The following is a 23,681-nucleotide window of genomic DNA, read 5'->3' as shown; positions in this document are numbered from 1 at the left end:
GCCATTTCAACTTGAGTAAAAATAACAAACAAACTGCGTTGTCTCGTTATGTTTATAACCGCAGTTTGTTTGTTATTTTTACTCAAGAAACTATGAGCTTCTAAAGTTTAGCCTATTATTATTAAATCAATTGAGCAGAGTGGAAGCCGGGATGTTTGCCGCTGTGGAATTTAACGTTGATCTGCGATGCGTTTTCGGGTCTTCGTCCTCATCGGAGAGTGAAGTTTGTACCTGCATGAAAAACAAATATCTCGGAGAACTTATCGCTGACTCATTTTGCCAAGCACCTTCTCAGGAATTGAAAGACGAGACCTTTCCGCGGCGAGGATAAAACATCATTTAATTATTACGCCACAAAGAGGATTTGCTCGCTCAATTGATTTTGAGTTGGCGGTAGTAGAAATTATTGGATTTCTCATTGCGGTATGAGAATATCGTGATACAATACAACCTTAATCGTGGCTTATGTCCTCTTCCTCTTTAAACAGTGGTCGAGTGAATTGCAAACATGACAAATGAGTCACGTTACACAATGATGTCAAGTTGCATTATCCGGCATTACAAAGTGTTGGTCAGTGCAACGGAAATCAGCAGTAAACTTAGTCTCGCGTGTGGTTTCCTGTGCGTTAAACAAACATAGTTATCAAAGCTGTAAATTCTCTGCCCAGACAAACCTAAAGAACGATAGAAAAGGTGGCTGATTATCATAAACAGCACAGATAAAGAAGACAACGATGGGTTGTCGTGCCTTGTGTCAGGTTTTTAACAAAGAGCGCTGCTCTGACGAACCGCAAGGCAAACGTAAAGATTCTAAAAGCCGCACTCCGCTCAAACAACGAATGTCATACTGCACTGGACACATTTTCAATGATTTGTGCTCTGCAGTGTGGTTCACCTATTTTATAGTTTACTTTAACAAAGTTGTTGGACTTTCCACCACCGAGACAGGTCTTCTCTTCTTGATTGCGCAAGGTTCAGACGCAGTTCTGACCCCGTTTATGGGGATTGGTTGCGATCGGCTCGTTTTGAAACGTTTTTCACATTACGGCAAAAGAAAATCGTGGCATTTATTCGGTACAATTTTCGTAGCGATTGCATGGCCCTTTATCATGAGTCCGTGCTTCGTATGTTCTAGCAGTAGCCCGAGTTGGTTGCCGATGGTTTATTATTCGGTTGCTGTGATCATCTTTCACGTTGGCTGGGCGGCGGTTCAGATCGCACATTTATCGTTAATCCCTGAGATTGCAAAACGACCTGGCGAAATAGTGGAGTTAAACGCCGTGAGGTGAGTTTTTAATGAGTTAAAAAGTAAGTTGTCATTCGTCGTCAGTGTAGTTATTGTTTCTTTGCATATAAGGCGAGCCCCGTGGCTACAACATATATAGCTACTTGATAGAGTCTTTCAAGTCTATTTTCAAGAAACAAATGGGATCACGGTGACAAGGTCAAAAATGGTTGGAAAAACCCTTGAGGGAAGTTATAGCTATTTTATGACACATCCACATTCATTTTGTGTACAAATAAGTGGTTAATGAAAGATTTTAACGTTACGTAAACAATCAAAGTGATCGAGTAGATAATGAGAATTTACGTGACGGGGTCGGCCAAAGTACAAAAAAAATGTAAAGAACAAATATGTTCGAGTAAACATTGTTCTCTACGGTGGTCAATTTACCATATCAACCCAGTTGATGACCCCATTTATGTGTTTGAAAATGTACTTTTGTATAATTTGTTCTTGTACAAGCATGATACTCTGTTTCGACCAGTACACCATCATTCTTTTATGTGGGTAGTACGTTGTGGTTGAAGGACGTTTTGTTCGCTTTTCAGGTCAGGGCTGACATTTGCGTGTGGTATATTTATTTATGTAGTCACATGGGTTTTGCTTGGACAAGAAAGCGAGGAAGGAATCAGTCCAAACTTGAAACGAGAATTCACGGTACGTTTGAAACCGGTGTAAAGGACTTTGACTCCAACTCAAGTGTTGTGCATTCAATACTGATGGGCCTTGATTTGAATGGCCATATTATTTCAAGTTCTTTTAGAATTGTTCTCTACCTTGCATAGTATTAAAAGAAAAGAAACAGAACCTCTTACCGCACAAGAGCTTTCATTTGAATGATGTCATAAGTACGGTTAAATACCTTTACATGTATTTCTAACTCGGGTACTTCGAATCCCCCGCTTATTCAACTAGTCTTTGTTTTCCTATGCACTTATTCTACCCTTTTACGTCGGAGTTTACTGGTTTAATGAAAAGGTGGTTGACTATCTTCATACCGCTTTTACAGCACACTGTGACAATGGTCTTTGTCCATTAATTGGCACAATTCGAATTCCACAATCTCCCAGTCGGCGGTAAATAAACCACAATTACAAAGCGTTCTCAAACACAGATTTCAGTCTCAGTGGCGGGAAACACTGTAGATATAGAATCCCTCTCTACACTTTTAGATTTGCAGGTAAAGTTACCACTCTTTATATTCAGTGTGTAGTATTTTATCCTGCACGGTTTATTTCGAACCCCCGGCTAATTCGAGGACCGACTCTTCTCCTTTCCTTCGGTGTTGCGACTTCGAACTGACGGGGTTCAACTGTACTTAAATAATTTAATTAAGTTTATTTAAAGCTAAAACGGGCTTATAAAGCCTCTGGGCCTCAGTCCATCATGAATAGCCTTCCAGATTCAAACTTAAAATAGACTGATCTTCTACTGAAAAGATTACCAAGCACTGCTTATGGGAGTCAGGGCAGCCCAGCGGTTAGGACGCTTGCCTTGAGATCCACGGATTTCCCGGGTTCAAGACTTGTTCTAACCACTCGTTGAATGTTTTCCTGGTGGTCCCTTGTTCAACTTCTCGGCTGCACTTGTAAATAGCCGACTGGTTTGCCTCCGGCCAGTTGGGATTCTTAACAGTTGTTGTTGTTGACGACGGTTCTGTTGTTTCGTTGATTGTGTTTCATTGGCCCTGAAAAGCCCCTATGGGGATCGGTCAATTCAGTACGTATTTGTATTGCATTATATCACGGATAGCCACACATATTACAAATAGTTTCTGAGAACAATTCGAATGAACGTTAGTTCAGGATTTTTGTTGTAATTGTTTGCCTTTTATTCAACCCGACTAATGGTGTCGTTATTCATTATTTATTCAGCATTTGAGCATAATCGTTGTTGGTACAGGATTTTTCTTTTCGTTTTTATTCCACTGGGGAACAGTTGAGCCTGTATCTTCAACAACAGACGAAGATAGAGTCGCTTCAGGTGAGATCACATATATACCACGAGCATTATAATCTGAAGCTCCAAAGGAGTTCTTTGGTCGTTCTAGTGGTGACGCTGACCGAATATAAGTAGCTCATTTTTGTGTCGCATAATTGCTTGGGTTTCCAAATAAATTTGTCTAGGCCAGTTTCGTATTCTAACGGTTGGACTGGATCTAGCATGAAATGGAGGCTAATGCGGGCAAATTAATTTGCATTTGAAAAGATTTGCCCGCATTAGCCTCCATTTCATGCTAGATCCAGTCCAGCCGTGAGAATTCGAAAATGGTCTAATAGCTTCCTTTCTTCAGAGCCATCAGACGCAGAGCAATCCTATGAACAAGATTCGTTGTGTATCGAAACAGTGGAGAGAGAATTGGTGGAACAAAGCCCCAAAACATGGCGACAATGGTTCAAAGATCCAAAATTTTACGCGGTGAGAGGAAGTTAATGAAAAGCAAATTTGTGTCCATCTTGTTTTTCGATTTTCACGTTTCTTTTTCCTCTTTACTTCAGATGGGCGTGGTCTACACGTGTACTCGCATCACTGTAAATGTTTCACAGTCTTACTTTCCATTCTATTTGACAGACGCTCTTCATTTTCAGAAAGTAAGTAAAAGGTAACGCGGGTTCGAATATTTTCAAACTTGAATCATTTAAAATGAGAAAAAAATCCGAATTTATTTTTTCTCAGTCAACTCAGACAGGAGCTGATCAAGGAGACCCTCCATCTCCACTAATTCCTTGAGTCAACCTTTTCCCGAGTAAATGTATTTTAAGAAACAGCTTTTTCCCGCGAAAATTATCATGCACTTTTCCCTTGATGCTGAGATAGCCTTGTTTTGATTGGCTTTTACAACAGTGGACGTGCTAAATCTCCCAAGGAAGGCGTTCTGCAAATAAAACTAATCCGGAAAGAGTTGACTCTTAGGCCAAGGTACCCTTTCATGATCTCCAACCTCGGCCCCACGGTCTCTTTTCTGTGCCTCCTGAGGCACAGAAGAGAGACCCTGGGAAGGAGGTTGCATAAGTTCCTGACTCAGCGTATTCTTGAAATGTGTATTCCTATTAATTACTTTGACAGGAAGCCATTGCATATTTTCCCTTGGTGATCCTTGTCAGTGGAGCGTTTTCAAGTGTTATGGTTAAGAATATCAGTAAGAGATTGGGAACCAAGGTAAGCTCTTCGATATCTTCCTTTGTGTTTGTTTGATTGGTGGGTAATAGCAAAAAAGACCTCTGTCCCGTGCAGAAGCTCGACGTAATTAAATTCCCGTCCATGATCTTGGATGGCGCTGTTTAAAGCGCATGTTCCTCCCTCTTATGTTAACTGACCATTACTTAAAGCTCACTGTTAATGACTCACGCTTTTGTTGACATAGTGTCCTTGAAAAACGCCATACAATACAACACAACACAACACAACACAACACAACACAATAAAATACAATACAATACAATACAATACAATACAATACAATACAATACAATACAATACAATACAATAACCTTTATTTCACCTCGAATTTAAAATAGCAAAAATGCTAATGTCTTAACTCTCGTTTTTGACTCTCCTTCATCTTTGAAACCAATTAACATGAAATTAAATCAATGACAGAATAGCAGTATTCTGCTTCAGTCAGTTTTCCATGAATGAGCTCATCTGAGCAAATTTACATTCTTCTGTTTCTTTCTTTCAGTGGACTTTCTGCATTGCAAGCGCAGTTGTCATTTGCGCTTGTGCGTGGTTCTATGTTCAGACCATTTCAGCTCGTGATGCTGTATATGCTGCAGCATTCGTCGTGGGCAGCGGCAACTCGGTCATGCTCGTGACGGTACTCTCCATGACAGCTGATATGATTGGACTCGACAAGGTAAGACAATAACCCATTTCCGAGTTGCTGCTTGCCTCTGTTTCAAAGCTACAACCTTGCGATGAAATTGTTTTATATTCGCAAGAAAATGTATTACTCATTTTTTTAAACCAATACTCTCTTTGAAACCGAGGCAAACTGCAATTTGAAAATGAGCTGTTGGAAAGGTCCGGTTCACAATACCTCGACCAACGCAAAAAGCGCTCGACTGTGCGTTCCTGGGCAATCTTTAGACCAAAAAATATATAATCAAAAGAAGCGCCGCTGCCGAAAAGATACTTAGCAATTTGACTGTGGTTATGTGAAAACAAGTTAAAAGGGAAAATTGCTCACTTCCGGTTGTCGTCCGCGTCTCAAAAACCCGCGTGCTTAAGCTCCCTAATAATAGGCCATTTCCGAGTTCATATCTACCTCCTCTTCAAGGCAAGTCTAAGTGCGAAGTTTTGTTATGAAAATTAGGTTTCATTCATATGTAAAGTAGAAGTAATTACCATCACAAAAACTTCGCACTTAGACTCGCTTTGAAGAGGAGGCAGACATGAACTCGGAAATGGCCTATTAAGCAACGCTGACGGCTACAGCAACATCAACGCAACAAAAAATATTATTATTGGTTGATAGTTGAACAAATAAGCGTACTGCACGTGCGACGCGCATTATGAAAGATATCTTTGGCGCATTCAGCAAAACAACAATGATAGCGGTCACACTTGAAAAAAAAGAACACAGTGCAACACTAGTGTTGACAGTTCTCTAGTGTCAACTCAGTGGTGTTTTGAATCCCTAGGGGAAAACTAAACAATAGCGCTTGATTTAACACTAGTGTTAAACTCCCTAATTTTGCGACCGTAACCAATGTGAAATAACCAAATTTATTGCTGTATGGGGAACGCGAAAATCCGACGAGTAATTTTCAATTTTTTCGTTAAGTGTTCACGTTTTTCATACCAGTTCAATTCCCTGATAGTTGCCAGACAATTGATATCACAAACAATCGCGAAGTTCTTTCAGTGACAAGAAAGAAGTCGTCGTCGTTATTCTTTCCAAAGCCCCGTGCAAAACGGACGCAACTCCCAACAATGTTGGCGTCCCTTTGCACGGAGATTTAAGTTCTTTAATCCAGGTCTTAATACGGCGAGCGACGACAACAACTAAAGCCTGGTTTTCACTGGCAACGCAAGCACAAGCGCAAAGCATAAGAGCGGTTACTTCACCGTGAAAACGGGCTTGACGCAAGCATTAGCCTGCGTAGCAAGTGTGTTGCTGTTGGACAAAAGAGCTTCGAAACGATTTTCCGGAAATTCGCCGAGCGAAAGTTGGGGCAAGAGACTGAGTCTCTTTCCCCAACTTTCGCGCAGCCAATTTCCGGAAAATCGTTTCGGAGCTCTTCTGTCGAACAGGAACACTTGCTACGCAGGCTACCCCAAGCATAGGCACAAGCACAAGCACAAGCATCAAATTTTACCTTTTCCTTCTGATTGCCCTTACGCTTGCGTTCGCTTGCGCTGTGTAAAAACGAAACAGAGCATTAGCCCAAGGAAATTTGCTACGCCTGGCCTTGTCTGTCCAATTAAAGCACTCGTTCCAGATTCTCCGCGTCTGAGCATTCAACAAAATGGCGGAGGCCGCTGTTGATTATGATGCTTTTGTCGACGTTCGTTTTCACTTATTAGCATAAGCTAGTTATGTTTGTGCTTGTGCTAGCGCTTGCGTCCCTATTGAAAACCGGGATTAATAGACGGTTTGCAACCAATCTTTAGGGACACGGATAACATTGCTGCTAATGAGAGATCTTTTGTTTTCGTCCACCAACATGGCGGCGATGACGTCACTTGAAAACCATCAATAGGACCTTTGTATTCCCGACCTGAGCTAGAACTCTATTTGGGAGATTTAGCAGCGAAGACCGATAAAAGAACATTTTCGCAATCTATTGATCTCTTTGTAATAGTAGTGTTAGTGAAGTAACGAGTGAATAAACAAAGAAAATTAACTATTGGCTGTTGTTTTCTGTTGTCGCCAAACCTTAAATTTAGCATTTTCACTTTTTTGCAGAGGATGAGTAACAAATGTACCAAATGCATATCGTATTAGCCTCTTTTTTTCACTTATTCAAGCTAAGGTTTCGAACCGTTGCCGTAAAAGTTATAGTCGTCCCAGCAAAAAGCTCCCAATAAGCTCGGTACATGGATGATTATCGGTGATGGTTGTTTTCATATTTGTCTACCCGATACAGGAGATTCATTGAGTGAATAATATTGAGAAGGGCCCAAACTGTCGAAATAATGTGCTAATTTCCCAAATATTTCAAAAGTTATGTTTGAGCTCGTACCACGTTCAAATATTTTCTTCATAAAACCATATTTAATGCATGGAGATGGTTATGAAACAGGACAAGTTCCTTTGTTTCATGTTTTTGTCCGTATTCTTGGCCTTGACCCTGCACAAAACACGCCTGTTTTCGAGAAGATAACCAATCAAATCCTTTGATTAAATTATGTGTAACTAATTTGCGAACCCGTGCGAAGCGAAAACAACAGATTGTGCAGGGTCACGGTAAATTCAACATCGATTGCAACAACATTGTTCTCGCTTTTGAAAGTTCTAAGGTTTCATAACCAGTCCCTCGATTAACTATGATAAAACACGAGTTGATTGTTCATTTCTTCGTTGTGCGTTTCGTTTCAGGCTTCTGGAGGCTTTGTGTATTCATTCATGGGTTTCTTAGACAAAGGATTTGTTGGTGTGGTGGTTTTAATAATCCAGACATTTTATCCTGACAGTCCTGAGGGGTATGACATTTATTTCCTTATTGTTTAGACTTTCCAGTGATTATGCTCTGATCGCCAGGTGTCATCGACCTCAATAATACGTTTCCGTTTAAAAACGAGCCTTTTATATGTTCTGCTCTGTTTTTCCATATCTTTTCATTCAGTTTTTTTGAGTTAGCAATGCAGTAGCAGATCTTGTTTCCATATTCTCGTATCCTGTTTGGGGATATGCAAATGAATAAAATTAACTTTTCCGAAAAGAACAGGCATCTGGAAAAAGACTAGTTTTTGTCTTCGAGGCACCGATTTCCCAAGAGAAGATGTCTTTAAATTAGAATAGTCTCTCTTTCGCTCTAACATCTGTGACACACAAACCGCTCCAAAATAGGAAACATGATATGCGAGCTGCGAGCAACGACCACGTGACCTGAAACGCTATTTTCACGCGTCCTTGAGCTCACTAGATGTCCTAGGCTTCGCTCCTCGCCGCTCGTATTTTCGAGTTCGTTCCGCAGAGTTTTAGAGCAAAAGAATGACTTGTGGCAGTCTCACGCATATGTTGCTCATCCTGCTAACGGGAGTGGCTAAAAAAACAAGAAGCCAATCAAAGTATTCTATATGAACAGAAATTCGAAATTGGCCTGTTTCAGGCGTTCATTTGGTAAATGCGGCGAAAGATGGAGAGTTCCATGGGATGCTAAGCCCCCTCCATCTTTCTCCGCGTTTACCAACTGAACGTCTGGAACAGGCTAATTTCGAAAACGGAGAAAGACCCAACATTCAACACGATTACAAATGATTCCTGACCCGGAATAGACTTCAAATAACAACCTAAAGTAAAGAGTTTATAACTATAAGCGACCTTTGAAGTCGGCCAAACCAATCGCATCATTTCCTTGGCCACTATTTTTACATCAATGGTCTCAGTCATCGTTGTTATACACCTGTCACGTGAGCTCAGCTCTACCATGGTGTATTCGGAGGGAAGAGGGTAGACAACGCCACGTGAACACAGGGGCCTTCTAAAGATAATTTAATGATGAAATGATATATATAGTTTACGTCATAGAAAGTGCGGCGTACGGGGCTTTATTCACGAGTTGTTTGTGTCAAAAACCGTACGAGCGAGTAACGCGTGAGTTAGGGTTTTTGACACAAACAACGAGTGAATAAAACCCCGTACAAAGCACTTTCTATGTCGTGAACTGTTTATTACACATAAGACGAGAATTTTCATTAAAATAGTTTTCTGAACGCAAATTAGAAACAAAACTCACTAACAATACAACCAAATGCAAATTTAATTTAATTCAATGACAAAGTGCGATTTGCACGAGATGCACGAGATGCACGAGTGATTGGCATGGAAACGCCTTTATGCTATCGTTGATTGGTTATACTTCCACATGTGAAATAGCTGTACGCCATTCTGATTGGCTGTATAAGCCTTTTCTACATGTGAAAATAAAGCGTATAGATTTGTACAAATGAGCTTTATGAATAAAATTCTCATGTTATGTGTAATAAATGAAGCTATGATCTTCGCAGTTATGAACGCAATTTTTGCAATTGCGTAGAGAAGCCTGAAAAATTCAGGACTTCAACGGGGTTTGAACCCGTGACCTCGCGATACCGGTGCGACGCTCTAACCAACTGAGCTATGAAGCCAATGACGTTGGAGCTGGTCATTTTGTGGATTCTAATGTTCTCGGAAGGAATGAATCAATGATGCAATGATATATGAAATGGATCATATATGAACTGCGGATATGAAATCAAGTAAAGCTTTGATCCTCATATATCATTTCATCATTGATCAATCCTCACGGGAACATTAGAACCCACAAATCACCAGCTCCCAACGTCAGTGGCTTTATAGCTCAGTTGGTTAGAGCGTCGCACCGGTATCGCGAGGTCACGGGTTCAAACCCCGTTGAAGTCCTGAATTTTTCAGGCTTCTCTACGTAATTGTAAAAATTGCGTTCATAGCTGCGAGGATCATAGCTTCACTTGGTAAGGATAATTTAGTTGCTCGTTGTAAGAGGCATTAATGAGTTCCATCTGTTTTCTAGCTTAAAAAATACCTGTTTGCCTGTAGCAGGTCGTTCTAGTTCAGCTCTTTCTTAATTTTTAATATTTCGTGAATCATGTTAGTCATTATGATATTCGGCACTGTATTGTGGTATCATAATGCTCTCAGCTGAGAACTGAAGTTCCTTATACGCATGCGCCATAGACATCTGACGTTCATGCGAAGGAAATTAAGGTTTGTTACTTCCCGTTGGTTTTCAGAGTCACATTTGAACAGTGTATCATGTACGTGCGTCTAGTGTTCTCTTTCGGCTTCCTGAGCATATCAGCATCTATCGCCATGGTAATTGTGGCATTTTGGTGTTCAAGTCACCCCTTGTGTTGTCTTGTCGACCAAGAGTTAAATATGCAAAGTCATTTAATACTCTCAAATGATAGTGAAAACCAACAACCACCATTCATTGAAAGTTTAACCTGCGAGCTTGTCCGGGATATCCGCTCGGGAAAGTCCTTTACAATGAACTGGCGATGAACGAGCCAGCCTTCTCCACCATCCCGAGAGGCTGCATGGCGGATGTCAAGAACATTAAAATGGCGGGATACATGAAGAAGCTACTTCCTCGTGCGCAAGACCGCAACTGACATAAGCTTGTTCGCAGGCCAACGACAACTTTCATCTTGGACAATTTCCCTTAGTGGAAGAGTGAAGATATAAGCACGGGATTTCCGCGCCCCACCACGTGTCAGTGATGAAGAAATGCCTTATCCAGGGGTGGATTCCTCATTTGTGGTTGTGGAGAAAGAGAGGGGTATATTTCTCTGGTGCTGATTTTGATCAAACTAGAGTGTTAAATACCAAAGAAATAACTATTTCTTGAGTATGAACACTTCTCATGTACCTAGTTGAATTTGAACTGACATAATTATGCTGGACGCTCAAGGTTTGATTTGTGCGACCGTAGCCTCAGGATCTTTAACAGTGTTTTCAATCAAGCAATCGGGACACATAGTCCTGTCCGTTGTTCGTGTGATCAACTGGCTTGATGTGATCGTCCGTGATTACAAGTTGAAAAACTAAAATATTTTGAGCACGAGTTGATTTTGTACTGTACTATTTTCAATATGAAAATGGTATGACAATGGGCCCACATGAGCAAACAGAAAATCAAGGTTGGGAGGGATGGTAATTGAACCACGAAAATCGGACTAGATCACTCGACCAACTAGTCTACAAACCTGGAATCTACTCCGGGTATTCGTACGTCCGGCTGTGAGGCTGTGCTCCGAGATCATACCTCTTCGAACCAGGTGCCATTCGTAATTCAGTCCCTATCACTCTAGCCAGGCCGATTGTGTAGTTATTCATTTTTTTTGCGTGACTTGCGCTGTCAAGAAAAGCTGGAGAGCTTGCTCGCCGAGGCCTGGAGCTTTTGTTGGTCTCCATTGTTATTATTTAGCTACCGTTTCGCTGTTTTTTTCAGTTGATACCTCCATCAGTGTACTCAAACAGAAAGAGGATGGCACTGTTGATTTCTACGCAAACCGTTGTTTATCTTCCTTCCACAAATGTATAACATTTTCTTCCCACGTCCATCACAAGCATATCAAAAACAGAAAATCACAGGTGAAAGTTTGCGGCGTGGCCCACAGAGGCAGACTGGTATTTGTCTACTGGATTAATGAGTTATATCCATTGGCCCGAATACATTATCATCACAACAGCTGAAGGAATGAAACTATCTTGACTGTTTTCAGACTATTTGCACAGTTCTCCCTAAGTTTAAGGGTACTTAAAGAAACGTTTTTCTTCAAACACAGAAACTCCGAGTTTCTTTTGACACTTCGAATTCGTGTGGCATAACTGTCCTGGCATAACCTGATAAAATCAAAACGGCCTCGAACAGAACTAAGAGGGTGCATTTGAAAGTGACAGTCTCACCGGAGTAGGACTGGTTTCCATGATTTTCTTTTCGGTGTTTTGTGTTTGCAAAACTGGAACATTACTCGGGGGACCAACGCGGCGAAAAAGAAAGAAGACGATCTGTTCTGTGTAGTTAGATTTATAACTTCTATGCTAAAGTCGGATTTTTCAACAACTTTCAGTGGCCACACCATTGGATAACCACGAAGCATGTTCGTGTATAACTAATTTGAAACGCTCTTGCCCATTCATTTTTATTTATACTGTGTCTGGGAAAGAGACAAAAGAAACTCAAGGAAACAGGGATAATTTGTTATAAACTTCTTCTTGCCTCCAGTCCCTGTAGGAACTGAATTTGTCCCATCTTTCTGTTCTTTATTTACATCAAAATCTGTTACTCCCCAGCTCTTCTCTTAGATTACCCTGTTTCTGGCTTTATCGTGACTGTATTGTAATTTCCATAAGCTTGATAAGAGGAGGCAAAGTTAGAGGTTTTTCTTTTGCTCCGGCTATCGTTAACGTCTTAAACACGATCTTACCAACACAGTACAATATTAACTTGTACTGTCTTATGGTGTTGCTTCTCACCCAGCTTCGCTCACGTAAATCGTGACATCGAGGCGCTTGTGAAGGTTCAGTGGATGTGAGAGGGTACTATTTCAAGGGCTAGTGCATGGAAAAAAAGGGGTATCAGACCATAACCGTGTAAAATTGTGTTTGCCGCCTAAAAATTGGGCAAATGGTGCGTCACCTCAATAATGTTGTGTCTGATCCACTAGTTTGCTTAACTCGTTTGAAACGGTAGTCAAGCAATGCAGCTTTATCTCGTTGGCCTCCTCGGTATAACAAACGTTGAGGCAGAAATTTGAACACATCAGTTGAGAACTGCTCAGAACACATTTAATTTGAGCCACTAAGATATTAGAACCAAATTATCGAGCTCATTAAAAAAATAAGCGATTTTGTTTATACAAGTTAATCAATCTGTCACTACAACATGAGAAATAAGTACAGTGTAAGTACGACCCCACGTTCGGTAAAACTCTCCAATTTGTTGCGGATTGCCAAAATGCTGCCACTCTTCGATGAAGCTGAGGCTACCAAATTTTGGCAACGTGGAAACAATTTTGTTTGTTTTAAGCATCGAGTTGTAATTCAAACCGTGTCGTGTACATTAGAATCTGAACTTCGGTATGGAATAGACCATTGCAATTTCCAAACGCGTAATAGCAGGGCGGCAAAATAAATTGCAACTTTTCCCCGATATCTCTACAGTTTCACAATGGGAGCGGCAGTTATGATGTCCATATCCACATATACATGTACGGTCTAGGGATCCTTTCCTGAGGAGAACACCGCTGAGGTCAGGTTGTCCCGCTTCAGGTCCCAAGGGTGGGTGGAGCCTCCCTGGATTTTTTTGCTGTGAAATCCCGGAGCCCGATCATTTCTCCAGTGTTTAGAGTACAGTCTACTAGTCAAACAGTGGATGCCCGAGGCTTAGAGTAGCTGCTATGGAGCCCTGGAGCCCCGATTTTTTGGACGTGTAGTCCCCCGCTTTTTTAGGCCCGTAGCCTTGGAGCCCTAAACCCCTTTTAGCGATGCCGCAGCGCCGCGCAATGTTGTAATCTTTCCCATCGCCGAGTGAAAAGTGAAAACCGAGCTCTCCTTGATGATGAGGCGGTTGATATTCTTGATGTATGCGTCAATCACTGGCTTTTTGGGAAATGAGAAAGTTCGTTAATGCGACCCGTTCAAAAATTTGGGACGCTTTTCAAAAAATATCGCCAATGTTTGTGTGAAGCTACTGAGCACATAACTTGTGTCTCTATCTATTCCTTGCCCGTCCCCTATAACATGAATTTGTAACCGTTTTTCCCTGTTATCTAGTCGGTAAGGGACCTACTGACGGCAAAGGTTGGCGAAGTTCGTGAAACCGTGGTTTCCATTTCATTGCGCACATCTGTCAAGCCCTTGTTTTTAGACAGCCCAATGTTTATCGGTCGTGGCCATTGTGGCTGTGAGTAACCAATGGCCATTGCAGTTAAGAAATCATGATAAAAGAAGTTTTTAACAGCCTTATAGATGATACGCATATGTAGCCCAATGGACTGGCATGCCTCCTTTGGGAAAAAAGACTATAAAATCAACGCGCGCTTAAAACTCTTCTTATGAGAAAACCTGTATCATTCGGCCATCGTGATAATTATTCATCCAAGGAACGAATGATTTTGTACATGCTTGACGGCATTTTTCCTGGCTCCATCCAAAAGAACGAATGATTTTACTGCCGCAATACACCCTGGATCAGAAGCTACACAATCTCACTTATGCTTCCATTTTTTCTGGGTCATTGCCCCTTCTTTAGCTTCCTCGTTCGTACTAGTATTTTAAATTGCTTTGGGCATTCCACGATCCATGTTTTGTTATACTGGTTCCCAGATCTACTCCTTCTCACATCTCGTACCCAGGCCATGTGTACAGTTTTTGGGCGTATTTGAATTCTTTTGTCGCAAGCAAGGCTGACGTTTACAGGATACTTCGCAAAATTTTGGAGCAAGGGGAAATTTTTGCCAGCTTTTTCTTCCATGTAAGTAACCAGGTATCCTTTTTTTCTTTATTTTAAACTATAATTTTGCTTCAGAACTTCCATGATACACATGATGAGTTGTGTTTTTGGTAAGAGTTACTTTCCATTTTTGGTTAATCGACTTGGAAGCTTAGGTCGTGTTAGTCTGTCCATGGTTTTTAGTGCTGGTTTTTGTCCAGAGTTGCGGCTTGTTGTTCTTCTCTTTTTCCTTTCTTGACTCGGCACGAGGGGCTCGGGTAGAGGTCCAGCGCTGGACTAGAAACCCCCTTGCTCGGTTGCGCTCTACCCCTGAAGATTCGCAGCCATTTACGAGCCTAATGGTGTCGCAGTCAGCTTATCTTTACCTTTGGGATAGTTTGGATTTGCTCGTGGAACCTGTGTTTCATATTCCATGGGATTTCTTTAGTTTTTTTTTCATATATTTTTTAAGAACGAAGATTTTAGTGTAAAGATTTTTCACATTTGTTATTCCTATTTTTAAGAGCGAATAATTTCCATGATCAAGTATTTGTTTCATCTCTCCTCCCTTGATTAAGTTTATCGTACATGCACTGTCTGGCTGTTTCTGAAATTAAGGTTTTTAATTTCACACAGAGTTTGTTTCATTTGTTAACCTTATTGTGGGGTTGAGAGTTTGCTTTGTGAATTTCTTCCCCTCATCTTACAGAGTACCCTAACTTTTGTCGATGATTTTCCCTCAACTCACCATCCACACACACGATATTCCCCACAAACGTCCTGCTAATTAGTGAATGTGTTAGTTAGTGGAGAGGAACCCCTTCATATAAGGTGGATTCTTTTGTCAACACCGTAAGGAAGCCACAAAGGTTGCTAGTGAAACTGCTGCTGTTATTTGTAAATAAACCACTCCCAACTGGACACTTCATTTATGGCCATTGTTAACTAGTACAGCTGTTATTATGAGTACGTGATCATGGCATCAACCACCAGTGAGAAAGTGAAGATAATTTTAGCCACCATGGTCTTCCCTTAACATTGAAGTGACACAATGAAACCTCTATTCAGCTCAAATGAATGCCAGGAAATACTGTAAGCAGAATGGAATTGTGCCCCTTGCAACGGGGCTGTCATTAAGGGCCGGGGCAGGGGATTTCCCCCGGCTACTTTAAAATAGAAACAAAAAAGCTTCGAGAAAGTCTGCATTGAGAATAAAATATCTATGAAAGAAAATGAGTGAACTGAAATTCCTGGAACACGCGAAATCTCTGCTTTACAATAAAATTAATGTAAGCTGGAATTCGTCCACAAAAAGTTTAAAGACCTCCGTTGTGAAATGTCAACGTCAATGTAGGAAGGAAGCCACAAAGGTTGCTAGTGAAACTGCTGCTATTATTTGTAAGTAAACCGCTCCTCACTGGTGGTTGATGTCATGACCAGATACTCATAATGACAGCTGTAGAAGTCAACAAGTGACCATAATCGAGTGTCCAGTTTCGGAGTGGTCCTAAAAGATCTATTACCAGGTCTTAACAATGGCATTCTGGCAATGCTCTTGGCTTCAATGGCTTTTGGTGGATTTGGACACGCAACCAACTGAAAACTTATAGCAGGATTTGCAGAAATTTCTCCGCTGCCTTATCCATACAGGACAACCATATTTTGCTTCTCTGATTTTGATTTGTCCTGACAATTCCCAAGTGTCCCTCCCTCATGGATCAAGGCAATTGCTTGAGATCGTAGCTTGCTTGGTAGTACAGTGCGGGTACATCTTTGGACTACTTTCCCACCTAGTTTACCTTCAGCTGGTGCGTAAGCCTTGCATTCCTCTAATCGACCAGTTTTGAGTGCCTTTTTCAGAGCTTTCAACTCTTCATCCAGTGCAGATGTGTCCTCAACTTCTCTTGTAGTGATACACTCCCCCACTAACATCAGCGTAAACGAAAAATCACTTCCATTCGTGGATTACGGACCAATGATGGTTTGCTGCTTTGTCGTGATTTATCAAACAGGAAAGAAAAGAGGGCCATTCAGTCACATTGAAGGGTTTTAGGTGGATCATGCAACGTTCGATGCGGTGCAGGGTTTGGAATGATCTTTGATGGTAGCGAAACGGGGAATGAATGTGCTGTTGTAATTAGCCAGTCCTCGAAAGCTTCTTACTTTGCTGACTCTTACAGGCTGCCTTCTTTCATGCAGAGCAATACCTCTTTCCTCTCTCGGGCCGACTCCTTTCTTAGACAGGATGATGCCCATAAGCACTGTAAACTAAGCGGGCATTTGTCAACATTTTAAGGCAAGCCATGCTTCCTCAGGCGTTCCATGGTCTTGCGCAGAGTCGTGTAAATATCTCATGTTGAGCAATTGATATCCCATGTTGGTGGAGGTCACTTGCTGAACTTACGCCAAACACTTAAAAACTGTGTATGGTATGGCCTTTGTGTGTTACGAGAGTGGTGATCTGGCGTGACCCTTGAGTTGCTGAAGTTCCAGCTAAATGTATTTACACTAGCTTGCTAAAAAACTTTTGTACCATTCATGTTGTGCAGCAACTCATCTACAGTTGATATTGGGTATGGACCCACTTGCTCGCCTCATGTCGACGCGACAAATGAATGTCATCATCCGCCTTTGGAATGTTTACTGTTGGGGGTGACCCATGGCGCGAGCCCATTGACTTTTTCTATGATGTCACAGTCCAATAGATCCTGAACTCACGCCGAATTTTTTGAATACGCTCTCCAAAGTGGATATTTTTTTAATCCACTATGAATCCAGAACCTTGTGGACGCTAAATCTGGAAAATGTTTTTATTTAACGGGTTGGTGTAACAAGATCGAGCTGAGTTCCTTGCCGTGAAATCAATTCTCAAGATGGCTGCCGAGGGCAATATTATTTCTTTATGGCGCATGCTTTGTTACCTCTGTTTCCTTGAGGAGTCCTGAGTACTGGAGTGAATCCGGATACGCTTCGGATGCGTGTACGGGCAAATTCGATTTGAATACGCTACGTTTGGATGGGAATATTTTTGGTTTCTATTTTTGGTTTCTTCTTTCATTTCTTTGTTTAGTTTAAGGATTTTCCATTACTGTAAACCTCTCAAATGCGAAATGAAGTTGTTGTTGTAAATTCGGAAAGAAAAAGTTGCGGATTAAAAAATATCCGGATGAGTGTGGACGAGGCCTAAGAAAGGCCGACGATGACAATGGCTATGAGAACGCAACATAACAATAAGTTCAATGAGCAAAAATCAATAGTTTTGCACGCGCTGCACGTGCGTTTTTCATTTTGATACATTTCTTTGCCGTTCTTGTCTTGACAACGACGTGAAATGATCAAACTTGAGGTCTTGTGGAGGACGAGAGCACCTGATGATGAATTTTCAATTTTCTCCCCCAGACACTAGCAACGCATTCATGACAAGTTTAGTTCAGGGATGTTTATGTGCACCTTTCACGCCAAACGACTTGCAATACTCACGAAATTATTACAATAATGCTAAATAATGTTTTTAGATAGCGTTCTCGAAGCCTTACTCGTCTCCCTATTTCAAAGTGGGTGCCATACAATTTGATAAATCTGAAGGGTATTCTAAGGCTTTAGTTTTGTTTATTTCGTGTTTCCATTGCAAAAAAAGGGAAGTATGCATCACTTTAAAAACCTCTTTTCTTTTGCCACAAGCTTTCTAGTACTTAGAAGGTAGCGGAAGTTGCGAAGAATAGTTCTACAGAGTTGAAGGTGAAAATCATTCTTCAAATCTAGTGAAAAAGTCATGGACGTGGTTTTCAATAGAAAATTATGAATAAAACCTTGATGGTGGAAGAGAATGTTTATAAAAATACATAAATTTACCCAGTTCTTGTAATCTAATATCCGAAAATTTGATAGTTCTATTTCTTTGAAGATTGGGTCTCAGTGATTGATTTCGTAACTATTTTCACTGCACGCTTTGCAAAGAGACAAGACTACGAAGATTGGATTTGTACATGCACAATAATACAATAATGACTATAAGGATAAACTAAACAGTAGTACAGAGTTCTTAAAGAAAATGAAGAAACACATCTGTACCCGAAATTAAATGCACATAGCTAGAGATTTTGTAAGACAATTGAGGAATTCAGCGTTTCCAGAAAGATTAGTCAATGACTATAAGGAACTAAACAGTAGCACAGAGTTTTTAAAGAAATTTAGAAAAGCAACTTTACCTGAAATTAAATGCTGTAGGATTCAGAGATTTTGCAAGCCAATTGAGAAATACAGGCCTTCCAAGAAAAGATGTTACTCATGCACATCCCCAGAGAAAGACCGTTCTAGGATTTGTTCAGTTCTTTAATAATTTTTGCAGATTTGCATTGAAAGATGACGTCTCTTTCTCTCGATGCTTAAATAGAATAAAGAATTAGTTTTCCGAGAGTTTAGTGGAAGTTTCTTTGCCTTGAACTAGGTAACCAAATAATCAGACCTAAGAGACTAGCATCGTCATATCAGCAATTGCAAATAAAATCAGGTCTGGTAGTTGAATAGATCACTGAAGTCATGAACATAGGATAAGAAAAATAAGGGAACGAGAATGGATCCTTCTGGAGCGCGCGGGTGCATATATCAATGGACGTGAAACCAAACAAATTACGCCGACGTAATGGACACCTTAGTATTCACGTTTATGAAGCAGAATTTTTTTCTATCCACTGTAACAAAGGCCTTATAATGTAAATAAACACACACCTATGGCATGTTCACTGCCATCAAGCGCAAGATGACGTCTTGTACAGGTCAATCAGTGGTAAAGAGTTAGTAATACGAAAAAGTAGAGAAAACGTAAACTTTAGTGTAATGTATACTGTGATGATGTGGTGTAATGTAAATGTGCTGTAATTTATTTAAGCTACTTACAAGACGGTTATAGATAATTACTTTCTAGAGCAACTTTGAGAATCCAGGGGACATTAGAGCAGTCTGTATGTCATAAAAAGTGATTGACAACCAGCTTTAAGCAGTGGTATCACAAGAGCAATTTGATTTGATCAGGAAAATATGATGACAAAAGACAACAGTATTACTTTGGCTGAGTTAAGTCTGATATGGGACAATTTATGCCATTTAAACACGTCTATTTTGTGCGGTCAATTCTGGTTTAAAAATTTCAGTTTAAATCAGACAAAGGGCTCAACAAAAGAAGTAAAGAGTTTGACGTCAACAGCAGAAAATTGTCTTTGTTAGACTCATAATGACATGGCGGTCTCTTTAGTGTTGGTTTGGCTACGTACCTGCAGCATTTGTGAACAGTGCATTGAATTTCTCATGCTTTCTTTCGTATTTTTCAAGGAGCGCCCTCTCTTTCAAAGACGACCTTCCTTGTTCTCAAGAGTTTCTGTAAATCAAGAATGGCAGACAAAAAGATGAACGTTTTTGAGCAGCATATACAAGAGCTTAGCGTTGCCAGAAAAGAGGGAAACAGAAAAGGGGAGGGTATTGCATATTTCAATCTGGGCGGTTATTATTATGGCTTTGGATTATTTTGAACAGGCCAAGAGGGATTACACAGAAGCATTAAGGATTTTTAAAGAAATAGGTTTCAGTGCTGGAGAGGGAAAAGCCTGTGGGAAATCTCGGCAACGCTTATCACAGTCTGGGCAATTTTAAAAAGGCCAGAAAGTACCTCAAGCAACAACTAAGTATTGCAAAAAAAGTAGGGGATAGGGCCGGGAGGGCAATGCCAATGGTAATCTCGGCAACGCTTATCACAGTCTGGGCAATTTTAAGCGAGCCATAGAGTATCACGAACAACATCTTAGCATTGCAAAAAAAGTAGGGGATAGGGCCGGGGAGGGCAAGGCCAATGGTAATCTCGGCAACGCTTATCACAGTCTGGGCAATTTTAAGCGAGCCATAGAGTATCACGAACAACATCTTAGCATTGCAAAGGAAGTAGGGGATAGGGCCGGGGAGGGCAGGGCCAATGTAATCTCGGCAACGCTTATCACAGTCTGGGCAATTTTAAGCGAGCCAGAGTATCACGAACAACATCTTAGCATTGCAAAAAAAGTAGGGGATAGGGCCGGGAGGGCAGGGCCAATGGTAATCTCGGCAACGCTTATCACAGTCTGGGCAATTTTAAGCGAGCCATAGAGTATCACGAACAACATCTTAGCATTGCAAAAGAAGTAGGGGATAGGGCCGGGGAGGGCAAGCCAATGGTAATCGGCAACGCTTATCACAGTCTGGGCAATTTTAAGCGAGCCATAGAGTATCACGAAAAAGATCTTAGCATTGCAAAAGAAGTAGGGGTAGGGCCGGGGAGGCAGGGCCAATGGTAATCTCGGCAACGCTTATCACAGTCTGGGCAATTTTAAGCGAGCCATAGAGTATCACGAACAACATCTTAGCATTGCAAAAAGAAGTAGGGGATAGGGCCGGGGAGGGCAAGCCAATGGTAATCTCGGCAACGCTTATATCAGTCTGGGCAATTTTAAGCGAGCCATAGAGTATCACGAAACACTCTTAGCATTGCAAAAGAAGTAGGGGATAGGGCCGGGGAGGGGGCAAGGCCAATGGTAATCTCGGCAACGCTTATCACAGTCTGGGCAAATTTTAAGCGAGCCATAGAGTATCACGAACAACATCTTAGCATTGCAAAAGAAGTAGGGGATAGGGCCGGGGAGGGCAAGGCCAATGGTAATCTCGGCAACGCTTATCACAGTCTGGGCAATTTTAAGCGAGCCATAGAGTATCACGAACAACATCTTAGCATTGCAAAAGAAGTAGGGGATAGGGCCGGGGAGGGGCAAGGCCAATGGTAATCTCGGCACGCTTATCACAGTCTGGGCAATTTTAAGCGAGCCATAGAGTATCACGAACAACATCTTAGCATTGCAAAGGAAGTAGGGGATAGGGCCGGGGAGGGAAGGCCAATGGTAATCTCGGCAACGCTTATCTCAGTCTGGGCAATTTTAAGCGAGCCATAGAGTATCACGAACAACATCTTAGCATTGCAAAAGAAGTAGGGGATAGGGCCGGGGAGGGCAGGGCCAATGGTAATCTCGGCAACGCTTATCACAGTCTGGGCAATTTTAAGCGAGCCATAGAGTATCACGAACAACATCTTAGCATTGCAAAAGAAGTAGGGGATAGGGCCGGGGAGGGCAGGGCCAATGGTAATCTCGGCAACGCTTATCACAGTCTGGGCAATTTTAAGCGAGCCATAGAGTATCACGAACAACATCTTAGCATTGCAAAGAAGTAGGGGGGAGGGCCGGGGAGGGAAGGGCCATGGTAATCTCGCCATCGCTTATGACAGAATGGGTGAGCTTGAAAATGCTCTTCTCCTTTAAGAACAACATCTTACTATTTCCAAGGAAACGGAGGATCCAGTAGGGCAGGGAATCGCTTTGCTATTGGCTTGGTCGTGTTCATGATGAATTTTCAGGCTCGTTGTGCAAAAGCCCTTAATTTTATCGTCTAAGCATAAAACATTTCGATGAAACAAGGCGTCTTCTTCAATCAGAAGATGCATGGAAAATAAGTTTTCGTGACACAAAAACAGTTTGCGTACACAGCTCTGTGGAGAGCACTTTTAAAGAATGGAGAGGTTGATGAGGCTTTGTTTGCTGCTGAACAAGGACGAGCACAGGCTTTGACAGACATTTTGAAGGTGCAATTTGGAGTTGATGAAGAACCTTCCTCGGCAGTTGCGACGACGGAAACTATCTCCGCTGTTATGAAATATTTGCCTTTACAAACAGTTTTTCATAGCACTTGAAGGGAACACTATCAGTTTTTGGCTTCTGAGAAGAGGAAGCGGAATAAACTTTAGGCAAAAGGAAATCGAAAATGGAAGTGCCGCTTTCACTGATAGAAACTACTTTGAAACAGATTGGCGCGGGGACTGTTGTCCGATGCGAGAATCGCACACTTGACAAGCTACGCAGACACTTGTTTTGCAGTAGGGAAGCTCTTTCCGAGAGACCTTTCAGTCTTTGACCCTCTCCGATAATAACTCTTTGCAGCCTTTGTTTGATGTCTTAATCAGTCCCATTGCAGACTTGCTTCAAGGTGATGACTTAATCTTTGTTCCTGATGGACCATTTTGCTTGGCTCCTTTTTCTGCATTGAGTGACTCTGTCAGGATCCGTACTGTTCCCTCGTTGACCGCTTTAAAACTGATCACAAGTGCACCTGACACTTCTACAGTAAGAGTGAAGCTCTGCTTGTGGGCGATCCGTGGTTAAAGGAAGTCACTGACGAAAATGGTGAACCCATTTCCGAACAGTTGCCGTGCGCGATAAAAGAGGTGGAGATGATTGGAGAACTTCTGCAGACCACTCCTCTCACTGGAAGAAATGCAACGAAAGCTGAGTGCTGAAAAGAATGAAGTCAGTTGCTTTAATCCATATTGCAGCACATGGAGATTCGAAAATTTGGAGAAATTGCTTTGGCCCCAAATCCTGAACGCACATCCCAGATTCCAGAAAAGGAAGATTTCATGTTAACAATGAGCGATGTTCATGCAGTTGGTCTTCGGGCAAGACTGGTTGTTCTGAGCTCTTGTCACAGTGGCCGGGGAGGAGGTGAATTCTGAGGGTGTGTGTGTGGGAATAGCCAGAGCTTTCCTGTGTGCTGGTGCCCGGTCTGTTCTGGTGTCACTCTGGGGCAATCGATGATGAGGCAACCTTGCTGTTCATGATGAAAAGTTTCTATCAACACTTGGCAGATAGAAAAAGTGCAAGTTTAGCTCTTCATTATGCTATGAAATCTCTTCGGGAGACGAGAAGTATTCCGCCATTAAATACTGGGCGCCATTATGCGTTGTACAGTTTTTAATCGCCAAGTTTTGGAGAGTAACAAGTAAGTTTCACAGAGAAATAGTTTCAAAATCGGTCGCCAATGTAGTTCTTTCACAAACTGCTTTTAGGCTAGCCACTGAAATAATTTTTGTTAGCATTCACTGCGTCGGGTACTTTTCCTTTCTGCAGATAACTGTTTGAACCGTGTACTTCTCCGAGACCACAGCATTCATAATTTTGTTTTGTAAAAGGCATTAGAAATTGCGTCATGGTAATGCGTTATAGAAATCAAGAAAATTTATTATTATATTATTATATGATTATTATTATTCATTATTCGAACGTGGGCAATCAATTCGCTAGACTCCTTTCACCATACCCTGGTTCCAGAGGCCCGTTGAAGAAAAAATAGTATTTCTGAAAAACCGAAATGGAAGGCGAGAGACGAGCCCCTGGTTGCAAGAGACGAGAAATTCATTTCCAATC

The 23,681-nt window shown here is 41.5% G+C and overlaps 1 protein-coding gene across 1 annotated transcript; it reads left to right on the top strand.

Moving 5' to 3' along the window:
* The first annotated feature begins 494 nt into the window (after window positions 1-494).
* On the top strand, window positions 495-22,990 carry LOC138017661 (major facilitator superfamily domain-containing protein 12-like). Its single transcript, XM_068864686.1, has 15 exons — window positions 495-1,285; window positions 1,834-1,942; window positions 3,160-3,268; window positions 3,579-3,703; window positions 3,784-3,876; window positions 4,352-4,444; window positions 4,968-5,141; window positions 7,830-7,933; window positions 16,270-16,390; window positions 19,985-20,134; window positions 20,296-20,373; window positions 20,532-20,699; window positions 21,956-22,063; window positions 22,419-22,601; window positions 22,811-22,990. Exons 1-15 carry the CDS (start codon window positions 735-737, stop codon window positions 22,988-22,990), a joined length of 2,346 nt encoding a protein of 781 aa, XP_068720787.1. The 5' UTR covers window positions 495-734.
* Window positions 22,991-23,681: the final 691 nt, after the last annotated feature.

The sequence above is a fragment of the Montipora capricornis genome, chromosome 9, assembly GCF_036669925.1.
Source record: "Montipora capricornis isolate CH-2021 chromosome 9, ASM3666992v2, whole genome shotgun sequence".
Lineage (NCBI taxonomy): Eukaryota > Metazoa > Cnidaria > Anthozoa > Scleractinia > Acroporidae > Montipora > Montipora capricornis.
Note: the sequence above shows the minus strand (reverse complement) of the source record. Positions and strands in the feature narration are given on the sequence as shown.

Excerpts from the sequence above, each read along its gene's own strand:
- LOC138017661 (XM_068864686.1), top strand. The coding sequence starts at position 735 with ATGGGTTGTCGTGCCTTGTGTCAGGTTTTTAACAAAGAGCGCTGCTCT. Across the intron at positions 1,943-3,159 it reads ACTTGAAACGAGAATTCACG|CATTTGAGCATAATCGTTGT; the intron begins GTACGTTTGAAA and ends TTATTTATTCAG. Across the intron at positions 20,374-20,531 it reads CCGGGGAGGGCAGGGCCAAT|CGAGCCATAGAGTATCACGA; the intron begins GTAATCTCGGCA and ends GGCAATTTTAAG.